A 12,110-nucleotide genomic window follows, 5' to 3' on the forward strand; every position below is an offset into this window, starting at 1 on the left:
GCGACCGTGTGTCATAATTTGACATATATCTCTTTCATATCCATGAATTCGTTGAATTCTGAGACTGTACGTTTTTTTTGCTTTGTACATGTATGTCACAGGAGGGTGTAGTGATTCATATGGCTTTGAGCTTCTGTTATTGCTGTCTTGCATTTTCTAATGACCAGAGCATTGTGCCTCTTTCTGGAATATAGCTTGGATTAAGGAAAAAAATCTGTATACATGTAAGTTCTGTTTCATTGAATATTAACTATGTGATGTCACTGATATAGCTGAGCCAATTGAGAGAGGAGTTCATATTTGCCTGTCAATTTGCACCGGTAGAGAATTGAACATCTCAACAATCTCATCGCTCAGTGGTGATGTGATGGAGCAATTTGATCTTTAACCCTTGCAAATGTGAATCTCTAGCCTGTGTAAACTCTTACCAAAATTTCTGATCGAGTCAGATTTCAAAACTTTTGCTGAAAAGTACAATGAACCAAGCAATATGTCCTACAAATGTGAAGTGCTTGAGGTTCATGCATCATTAGTGGCCCAAGCAACCTACCAGTATGACCTTTATTTCACATCCCTGCATACATGTATTTAAGGTATTATGTGCCTCGAAAGTGAAAGACTTAAACTTTTGCTCAAACTTTCCTTAAGGAATCTTTCAACCATTCACTTTCAAAATCAAGAATAAAAATCGGCGGTCACCGTGCAAATTTTGGTACTAGAGAAACAAATAACTCAAGATTTACCGGTATTTGAATTCAAAATGGCCGCCATCCCTGTGTTAACTCTATGGAGAAAAATAAAATTTTCGGATTTCGAAAAAATTAAGCAGGTGAAAGGTTTTCTTACCAAGAGCTTTAAAGTGAACCCCCACAAGTGGTATATCAGAAAAGAATTGAAAAAGTTTGAGAGTCCAAATATCTGTCCCCGAGGCACGTTCTACCTTAACTTGTTAAGATCTGGTACAAGGACTAATATTGCACACAAATATGAAACACAAGGTTCTTCTCCCTTTTTGAACCAATGTCAAATGGCCTTTCCTTTGCCAACCTGCTTTGGCCCCGACATTGCTGCTTGCAGCTGTATTTTTACTCCAAGCTGACTCCTACTTTGAATTTGAACCCTGCCAAGAATGAAAACAGGATGAAGGAAACCATCAAAGAAGACTTAGATGAAGGGAAAGCCATTCACATTGAGATCACATTGGATTTTACTGTTGCATGTATATGGTCTGTACTTTTGTCAGTTTCTTCCGAACCAGAATAAGTCGACATTTAAATCAAAGATTGATAACAAAAAAAATTAACAACAAGTGTTAGATTTCAGTCCAGTATGTCATCTTTAGTGGAAACAGTGAAATAAATATTTATTTCACATGAAGCAAAACAAATCAAAATATTGACATGAGAGGACCACTTGGTGCCTTCAATCCATGCAACCCCATTTCCCTGTAATTTAAGGGATCTTTCAATTATTATTAGGGGGCTGGGCAGTAGGAAATCATATGTGGTCCATCATGTAAAATGTGACCTGCTCCCAAAGCAAAGGGTAGGTTTAGGGAAAAATCCCCCCACCAAATTTCTCTGGTTCACCCCTTCATAATAAGTGGAAGCACCTTAGCCTTCTCCATCCCCTCTACCCAGCCCTTGAAAAGTTGTGGAAATACACTGAAATAAAGCAGTGAAAGAGGTCTAGGAAAACACCAAAGTGTAATCATCTGCTGTAAAATAACATTGAGCATTGATATTAAATGCTCTGAGCAGTGTCACAGCATTGACATATTTCCTCTTCCATGCTGCCTTCCAGTCATCTATGCATGCATCTGTACCTCGTCGGAAATTTCCAGTGACCAATACCAGACTCATTAATTTTTGTGCGCAATATTCAACCCATAAAATTTGATGCTTGGCCGATAAAACTTAACATGGTGGCTTCAGAGTTAATTTCCCCAGGCGTTGTGAGCAGTCCGAGGCTTGTGCAGGAAAACTGTGGAATTTTATTACTTTGCTCTGTCTCACCTGCTACCTACAGCATCGGTGCCCTCGGTGTTCAGAAGGAAACAGTAACTCTAAATCAGACCACCATTTAATGATGTCAGTTTATGGACTGACAAGATTGGTTGTGGATATTTTCATTGCTAGGGAAACATATGCATTATTCTCAATTTTATGACATGGTTTCTTAAAAGCGGCTATATGTGTAAAGGGATATGTTTTGATTGATACAGCAATTGAACCGGATTTTAATCACCAATAGTTCATCACAACACATGCATTAGACATTTATTTGACGTGTATGATAAATGTGTCTATTGGGGCAGTAATCTGTTTTGAAGGTTGAATTTTATAGAATAAATTTATTGTTTTTCACAAGATGGAAGGGAAGACATATACGCTATGTTGGTCAGATGGGAAGTCAAGAAAGAATCGTAAATCTTGGTATATTATGTCGTGTGTGACACTGTCTCTGATTTTTACGATTTGAATAGTAAAAAAGTAATGAATCTGTTGTGAAAATGATGAATCTACATATTATATATTATCTGAGATGACCATTGATTGCCGATGTTCTGAACAAATGACCATGTTACCTGTTCTACTCAGTGATTTACTGGTCTGCCACGATGTTCCTCAAATGCTCTAATACATTGATGTGTATTCTATAACTGATATATTAAAAAAAACCCAAATTTTCATTGGTCGTATTTTGTGTGTCCACTGCAATTTGGACCTATTTAACACTATATATTGCCTCACTTGTAGTGGATGTTTCAACTGCTGCATAATTATGTACCAGTTTATTTCAATTTGCAAGTTGACCAAAATATTATGACAGAACCCCATGGCCTGTGAGTGCAAGCGCGCCGTACTAGGGGTATTTGCACGAGTGCTGCGGTGTATTCGGCGGCAGTCGCGAGTGAAAGGACAGCCGAATTCACCGCAGCACGAGTGCAAATACCGCTAGTACGGTGCGCTTGCACTCACAGGCCATGGGGTTCTGTTATTATTACATATGTTCTATCTTTTATTTGCATCATTTATCGAGAGAATCGACGATTAGTCGTGCGTACTACTTGTCTGTCAAAGCTTCAGGGCGACCTTGCGGAGTTATATAACATTGACATACTGTAATGAGGCATCGAATCAGATTTCACTTTTCATTGGTCAACGCCGCCACACCCTCCATTTTGATTGGCTAAACTATTGTTTACTTGTTTATCACGGATGACGTAAGAGGAACGTCGGAGGGCTTGAACTCTGCTTGCGATCGCTCGCACATACGTACGTAGCAACATGCCATAGATAGCCAAACGAAGAGAACTTTGAACGTGGAACGCTTTTGATTTTTTCACATTTTGAGCTTGAAATTCTTCTAAATGATCGATACAAATAACAGTTCGCAGATTTTTATGGGAAATTTAAAAGTAAGATACGGCAAACGTAACTTGTCGAACGATCAAATTTCAGTGTTCACCGCGCCGTGGCACGTCCCGGGCGGGGGCACGTCACACAAGCGCTTACTCAGTCTCTGCATGGTCTCTGTTATCAATAGCGTGTAGGACACACAAGCACAGAATAAACTGCATGCAAAAGTGACTTTTTATTGTAAACAGGGAATATCTGGTGGGCAAACTACTGGCAAAAACGTCTCTGAAAATGTTAACTGTTTAACTGGCTCCGCTGCGCCCGCAGTTACGTGTGTTTCGATGTATAATGGTCGCCGTGGTACGGCGGCCACCGTGTATCTATGGAGCTAGAAACGGACGTCGCCCGTTGTCAATGTTTTTGCTTCGCTGACAAACAAACTGCTCTTCCGGATAATAAAAATCATCATCATCACACTATAATAAGTACATGCAATTTTCTTTGTCGTAGTTTTTAATCGGTAATGTCATGCATTTTACTATAACAAGCATCGAACCAAAGTGAAACGAAATCTTGTAGATGACATTTTTTGTGTTTACAGACATAAATAATTCCGGGTCAAAAGTGGTAAATACTCATTAACATAAAGGAATGGCATAATGTTTTCGGTATTGCACTGCAGTGCAAATACCGGTAGTACGCGCACGCTTCGATGCAAGTAAACTGTGGTACATATGTAATAATACCAGTAACCAATTTAGCAATGTTTTGAGTGTCCTTGAATCTCTCAACAGAAAATAATCATTCGCAAATTTATCTGAAAAGAATAAAAAAATTACAGGCAATTTGCACGTTATTTTTGTGAAAAAGTCACTTCTCATGAAAAATTTTCAGCGAGTGAGTCAGAGTTCTGTAGTTGTGTTCTTCTGTAACCTTTGACCCCTGATCTTTGACCTTCACCTCATTGGCTGTGTGTGGTGGTCCAATCCTATCAAAGGAAAATGAGCAGGTATTAGAGAATGAAACGTAGTCAATGGCGTGTTTCAGTTTTATCACTTGGATCATGATTCAAGTCAACACTGGGTTTGAATTTCCAAGATGTCAAAACGTAACCATCTGATTGTCATTCAAGGCATACCGATATGAAATGCCCCAGGAGAGTTCACATTGAGGGCTGATGAATTACTGTGTGCAAAGCTCCACAGAGTTCAGATTAGTGTACTCTGTACGTATTTCAATGTGTGTGTGTGTTTTCATCCCTGATAAGGAGATGAGAACCTGGTAATGAATCTGAGTACTCAAGTGTTTTGTGACTTTTATTGACCACTTTGATCCATTTCAAGTGTAAATATATAAGAAATTAGGATGTTTTTCATTTGAATCGTCCTGACTTCATACTATCATTGATGCTGCTTATTCGAGTGTCTCTGATACTTTTGATGAATGGTAAACAGCAACTCTGTTCAAAAGAGCAATGAGATTTTTTTGCGTATTTTTCATACGTTGATGCATTTTCCGTTGAGTCACCTGATTGAACTGAGAATTATTTTTATCAACGGCAAATTATGTTCCAAATCAGACATGAAAGATTGATAAATGCCAAACACAAACTGTCATTGCTTTAGGAAATGTATATAGAAGGACCTTTATTATGATGAGCTAGAATAAAAACCAGAATAATGCTGTTAATGCCTATCTGAGGAATTTTCAGGACATTTTTCCTTCCCTTCCAACATATTACGGGGTATGCACACATTGTGGATTGTGCATTTTAACCTGGTCACCCCTATTCACCTGTAAATGGGTCCACAATCACCATTGATAACAATTTCTTTGGGCTAAACCATAGTGGTCAAAGGGTTAAAGAAGGAACAAAAATGCTGCAAAAGATTTGTCTAAAATCTTTCAGTGTCAAGCACGATGATTCAAGAATGTTTTTATTATAATACTGCGTTTGCTCTGTGAAGTGGTGATGTTGAATGCAGCGACAGATAACTCCTATATTTTCTGAAGTATGGTCACCATGAAAATGTTTCTGATGCGTACGCTTCGATTATAAATTTCTCAGTGGGACACTGAAAATATGTACATGCTTGGAATCTGAATCATTGGATGTCCATGAACCAGAAATGTTAGTTGAGATGAATGATTGCGATGAAGAAAGCCTATAACCACTATAAATATGAGTGTTCTGTCCTGGTCTGGCTTTTTGATCTCATCTGTTTTGCCATATAATTGATTTATCCCCCCCCCCCCTCAACTGTTATACAGTTAGTCCTCAGTCCCTCCAGCACGGCTTCAATTGGCTTTCCAAATCCAGTCCTTAGAGCAACTCTTCCTCAAAGTATGTACAGGCACATGAAGTGGGCCGACGCTTGACCAACTCAGATGATGGATGTTATGTAGTACATGGGTACCAGTGGATTTTACTGAGTATAAACTGATATTTGTTTAATGATATCGCATCTCTATCTGATACTTGTAGCAGACACTATTGTAGAGCCAGTTTAGTACGCCCTTGCAAATATACTTAATGTAATTGTATAGAGCATAACAATTATAACTGATACCCTATCAGCGAAATATGCACAAACGTTAATATTTGCAATTTTCATACGCTGGTAGATTTGAGTGTGCTGGGCTGCAGCTAGGCTGTGAGCCATATACTGGTGATGTACTGTGCCCCTCATAATTTGATACCTGATGATGTCACAGTGTACACTGTACGTATTTGTACAGTGCTGGATGGTGGGCTATAAACAAAAGTACCCCATGACATTTTGCCCAGAGTGCAAGGTGGGAGAGATTGACAAAGGTGTGGAAGACTTCCTGTGTAAAAAGAGAATACGTGGGAGATTTCCTGTAGAAAATAGACATGACTTTTGCAAGTGCAGAGAGGGGGCAGAAAGCAAAGACTGATAACTCCAGGGACCCCACCCACTCTCATCGTACTCCGCTTTGGTGATTTGATTCATCAATCATGCATTCCTAATGACATTGGAAATGAAATATCTGGTCAACAGAGCATGTCGGCGGATTTTGAAATATAACGATATTGACAAGGCTTCACTGCGGGCACACTGTAAACATGATCTGTTGATTCGACCAAACCGGTGTCTTTTAATAACTGTATAAACTGTGCTGGTGTAGAAAGCAGATTGTATTCGCAGCAGTCCAAGGAACATGACAAAATGCCAAAATGAACACAACATAGCTGTCATCAACCTTCCTACCCCCAACCCCCTTTCCACAAATCACCATTGATAACAATGTGTTCGGGCCAAACCAAGTTGTTGGAATTTAGGGTTAACCTGTAACTGTGCTCTGAACACCACATTTCATGGTATATTGTGAATGACTCTGGTTTGCCACAATCGCAATGATGTGTCCTGATTCCGTGTAATCATCCGTTTTCCTTCTTTTTTTCCCCCCTTTCCCAATGCAGGCATGGCTATCTGAAATCAACGAATACGCCAACCAAGATGTGGTGATTATGTTGCTTGGCAACAAGGCAGACATGTCTTCAGACAGAGTTGTGAGGAGAGAAGAAGGTGAAAAACTTGCAAAGGTAAAAAAAATCAAACCTTTTTGGTTTTGTTGTTTTTTTGTCTTTTAAGATTGTATCAAAGCACACACACAAATCAGAAATATTTTAAATACATCTACAAGTTGAAAAGCATTGTCAACCAACGTAGATAAGAAAGACAACATGGCTCCTTTCAAATATTAGAGAGTTCAAGCTGTAAAATTTGAAATTTTCACACCAATATTTCGAATAAACAATTTTTTGACGCATTCACTATATCACAGCCTTAGTAATTATGTCACACCTAGGTGACAATTGTTACAGTGAGAATTAAAGCTTTGTAGTGTATTGAGCTTTTTGTTATGGTTTTATACATAACCATGTAGGCTCACTCCAGTTTATACCGGTATGTTGAAGGATATATCACAATAAAAACTACAGTCAAACCTGTGTATAGTTAACTCAAGGGACCAAGAGAAAGTGTGTGGCCACTGTATGGAGGTGACCTTACTATAGAGGTTGTGTGTGACAATTTACTGTGGGTGTGCATATATAGTAGGTGGTGTGCTGAGTGGTGAATTCTATATCATAAAGCTCATGAAAATTATGATACATGCATGTAGTGATGCACTCATAAAATAGGTCAAAACAGAAACATTTGCCCGCAAGGATTACTAGTATTAAGGCCAAAAAAAATTGAATTGTTTCCGGTCACCGCCCGCATCACTTCAAAGGGTGCGCGTCAACTCTTTTTTTTCCTGTTTTTCATGAAGGGAAAAATGTATCAAATTCCACCAAAAATAAAAAAATTGGCAAAAAAATCATATCGCGACATCATTTTTGCCACATATCAATGACCAGAAACAAACCTGTTATTTTTTTGGCCTTTAATTAATAGACCTATATAGTCCAAGCTTTTTGGACAGAGGTCATTCAGGTCATACAGAGCAATATTCACAGGTTTTCCATTGAATTGAGTCAATTCCATGGGGCCACTGACCACATTAGAGAGGTACGTGGCTGTTCTGTAGAGGGTCTTAAAAACATGGAAAATGTTACAGGACTGCCAAAAGGTGACAACTAGTTTAAGTAACACTCTGCCAGGGTGACCACTGAGACAGGTTTGACTGTATCTGAAATGAGAAATTGACCACGAATTCTTAAGAAATTTTTGCTCATAGGACCCACCGATGTGTCCCTGAGTGTGTCATTCTCAACCTGCACTGTCAAAATGATATGAAGGCACGTTGTCAATTTCCAGAGTTCAAATGGCAGCATTTTGTCTGAAAGTGTTTGTACATTAAACAGTTCTGTAACTCTTATTGCCCAGAGCTGGAACAATTTAAAGTCAAATTTACCTTTCAAATTTGACGTGTCTTAAAATATTAATGGAATGATTTCTTGAGCAAACAAATGCTCAAAGTTTTACTGGTGATTGAAACACACTCTGTAAAATCAACTGTAGCCATTAATGTGAGTGTATTTACACGGTGACAGAAACCTCTTGCTGGAATTGATATTCATCGTCCCGTTTTTAGCTCCGCTGTCAGCGACGCGGAGCTTATCAAATAGGTTGATTTTCCGTCGTCGTCCGTCGTCGTCCGTCGTCCGTCGTCCGTCGTCGTCGTCGTCGTCGTCCGTCAACAATTGCCTTCTCCTCTGAAACTGCAAGTCCAATTGCTTTGAAATTTTATATGCAGTTCACTTGTGGTGACTACACTTAAGTTTGTTCAAGTCGTGGTGAAATTTGCATATTTGTATTTTTGGGGCAATTTTGGTGTTTTTGGTAAAAAAATCTTCTTCTCTGAAACCGCTTGTCCGATTGCTTTGAAATTTGATATGCAGTTTACTTAGGGTGACTTCAGTCAGATTTGTTCAAATCGTGGTGAAATTTGCATATTTGTATTTTTAAGGCAATTTTTGTCATTTTGGTAAAAAAATCTTTAAAAATCTTCTTCTTCAAAATTACCAGTCAGATAGCTTTGATATTTGGTACATATGTCCCTAGGGATGATCTATTTCAGATTTGTTCAAATTGTGCAGAAATATGCAAATTTGCATTTTTAGGCAATTTTGCCACTTTTGGTCAAAAAATGTATTTCTCAAAAAGTACTGGTCTAATAGTTTTGAAATTTGGTATACAGGTTTCTATAGATGAACTGAGTAATATATATTGAATTTCTGATGAAATCTGAAATTTGTATTTTTGGGGCAATTTTCGCCATTTTTGGTCAAAAAATGTGTATTTCCAAAACTATTTATCTGATAGCTTTGAAATTTGGTATACAGGTTCCTACAGATAAACTACATGATATTTATTGAAATTGTGATGAAATCTACAATTTTGTATTTTGGGGCAATTTTTGCCATTTTTGGTCAAAAAATGTTTTCTCAAAAATTAGTGGTCTGATAGCTTTGAAATTTGGTATACAGGTTTCTACAGATGAGTTCAGTAATATATAATGAATTTCTGATGAAATCTGTAATTTTGAATTTTTGGGGCAATTTTTCCCATTTTTGGTCAAAAAATGTGTTCTCAAAAAAAGTACTGGTCTAACAGCTTTGAAATTTGGTATACAGGTTTCTATAGATGAAGTTATGAACTAAATTTGATCTCTTGAAATTATGATGAAATCTGCAATTTCATTTTTTGGGGCAATTGTTGCCATCTTTGGTCAGAAAATTTTATTCTCAAAAAACTACTCATCAGATAGCTTTGGTTGACATGTTCTTAGGGATGATCCGATGTGATATATTCAAAGTATGATGAAATCTTCAATTGTGTATTTTTGCAGCTATTTTTAGCCACTTTTTTCTGGCCTCTGCATTGAGCTATCAAAGATTTCCACCTTCCTAATCAACATGTGTAAAAATAGTTATTCTCTACATAAACACAGCGGAGCTATATCGGCGCTAGGTCGCTTGTCTTTAAAATGTAAGTGTTTCACCCTAAACATTAAACGACATTTAGATGCGATGAACGATTTGGTTGCCATGAGAGCCATGAGTTGCTCCTCAGGAAGCGATTTTGACATCCATCATCGCCCATGCTTTTTAAAAATAAGTAGGGTCCTCTTTAATTAGACCGCTGAATTTTCTCGTTGCTTTGTTCAGGAAAAAAATAACTAAAGTTAGCAGCAACGTGCTTTGGGAAGAGAACGAAGCGATTGATATTGTTTGTCTCCAAGAGATAAAATAAGCCACTTCATTCAAGCTTAAAATAAACAAGCACTTATATCGTGTTGCCATGGGATACAGATCTAACTTACGATGAGCTATGTCAGATGCTTTTGGAGGAAGACAGGTATCAGAGGTCTGAAAATGAGCAGACCTGGCTCCATGGTTGAACGATTCTTTTGTTCTAAATGCTTGTTATTTCTGACATTTGAGTCAATTTCTGTTCGCTAATTGTGTGTGGGCTGTAATATTGAATGAACACAGAACAGTTTGAAATGAACATGTTACAATTGTCACTTTCCACCGATGTGGCTTTTAGTGTTCACAGTGCAGTCTCCAAGTGCTGTTAAGTCATTGCAAAAGATTGTTCTCTTGAGAGGCTGTCAGCCTTGCAATTAGTGCTGTGCTAGGGAGTCAACACAAAGCAATGTGATACACCACTGCACTTCACTATGTGCTGTCAAAATACTGGTCCATCTATACCCCCTAGCCCAGTTTGCAAGAGGTGCAGGTGACAAATGTTAAATCTTCAGAACTTAAAAATTTGCCGGACCCTCAAATTACAAGTTTCTCAAGAAATATAATTGATTTTATATTAATTACACACAATCCTCACATAATTCCAAAGTGAAGTAGTGACACTGCACATGATCCGAACACCGTGAGGTTACGTCATAGGTATGAAGACAGAAGAGCATACTGTTTACTGTAGGATAGAGAGCCAGGGGAATTGTTGAACAGATAGGGGTATTGTTGAAATAATAACACTACATCATAATATTAAAATTAAAATATTAAAATAACATGCCTAAAAATATTACAAAAATACAATAATATATCATAATATATCTAATCAAGGTATCTCACTTTTAAGTATAAATACTATATATATCATCAGTCTAGAAAAATACTATCAATATAAATTTGTCTTTTCTGCAGGATCATGGAGTAGCATTCATGGAAACCAGTGCAAAGACAGGAATGAACGTCGAGCTCGCCTTCATGGCAGTCGCTAAGTAAGTAGTCAAACTGTGCGCCTACTTCCAATAGAGGGCGCTATTCACAACTTGCCAACAGCACAGCTCATCAGCATTGTGGACAGCAGCATGTCTTCTGTGGTGTTCTTCTTTCATGTGCTCACACTGTGGCACTGAGAGACCTCTTAAGTGACAAGCTTGTTATCTTCTGCTTCAACCATGCCTCTTCTAATTGCATGAATTTAAACATTTTTGCCTGACAAAAAAACCTACATTTCTAAACACCTTGTAACAAAATCATCCTATTCGTAAACACCACATTCTTTTTTATCAAGCTCTGTATATTATATAAATATGCCTCTTCACTGTAACTTAGGTGATATCTCTGTGTACTTGTAAACACTCTTCCGTCTTTTCTTTGTTTCTTGTCTGTATTCGATGTTTTTTCCGTATCCACTTTTTCCCTAAATCTATTCCTGGTCTTTTCCTGGGTTCATTCCTCAACTTATCGTGAGGCATAATCTTGTTCTCCCGTTCCCTTCACACCATCATTGCTGCCTGTAATCTGGCTAGATACCAGGTTATAATTGAAAGGTAGAAACCTTAAATAAACCTATTATGCCTTTTTCCAGCCTCTTGCCGAAGTTTCCATTTGAATTTCAATTGTTTGTTTTTTTTCTCACATCTCGTTTAAAGTATGATTTTCAGATGGTACAATTTCACATTCCTGTTTATTTTGATCAGTTACCTCTCTCACCTTGCCTGCCTGCCTGGCACTTTTTTCTTCGTTTCTTTATATATATTTTAGATACCATCAAATGCCATTCAAATAATGCATCCCAGAAAGCCAAGGCCTTTTGAAATTTTGTTTTTTTATTTCAATGTTGAAAGTAAAAAAAATTCAAACACTGCCAGTGCACTAGAATGACTTTATTAGTTTCTCACATGTTGTTTATTTTTCCAATTTCTTGTAAATAAACAATTCCTGCACATGGCATGTTAAATTTTATCGTATTCTCCTCACTTCCAAAATAATAATTTTTGCAGTCATCCAATACAGCCAATTTG

At 37.7% G+C, this 12,110-nt stretch overlaps 1 protein-coding gene across 4 annotated transcripts in view; it reads left to right on the forward strand.

The window, feature by feature from the left end:
* Positions 1–12,110, forward strand: part of LOC139151313 (ras-related protein Rab-37-like) — a 129,436-nt gene that overhangs the window by 109,829 nt on the left and 7,497 nt on the right. For 2 of the 4 annotated variants that reach the window (XM_070723999.1, XM_070724001.1), the window contains exons 5-7: positions 6,808–6,930; positions 11,005–11,081; positions 11,616–11,636. In XM_070723999.1, the coding sequence (XP_070580100.1) occupies positions 6,808–6,930; positions 11,005–11,081; positions 11,616–11,636 (221 nt within the window). The remainder of the gene's footprint in view (positions 1–6,807; positions 6,931–11,004; positions 11,082–11,615; positions 11,637–12,110) is intronic. The other 2 variants (XM_070724000.1, XM_070724002.1) reach the window with 1 other exon arrangement.

This window comes from Ptychodera flava, chromosome 15 (assembly GCF_041260155.1).
Source record: "Ptychodera flava strain L36383 chromosome 15, AS_Pfla_20210202, whole genome shotgun sequence".
NCBI classification, from domain to species: Eukaryota; Metazoa; Hemichordata; class Enteropneusta; family Ptychoderidae; genus Ptychodera; species Ptychodera flava.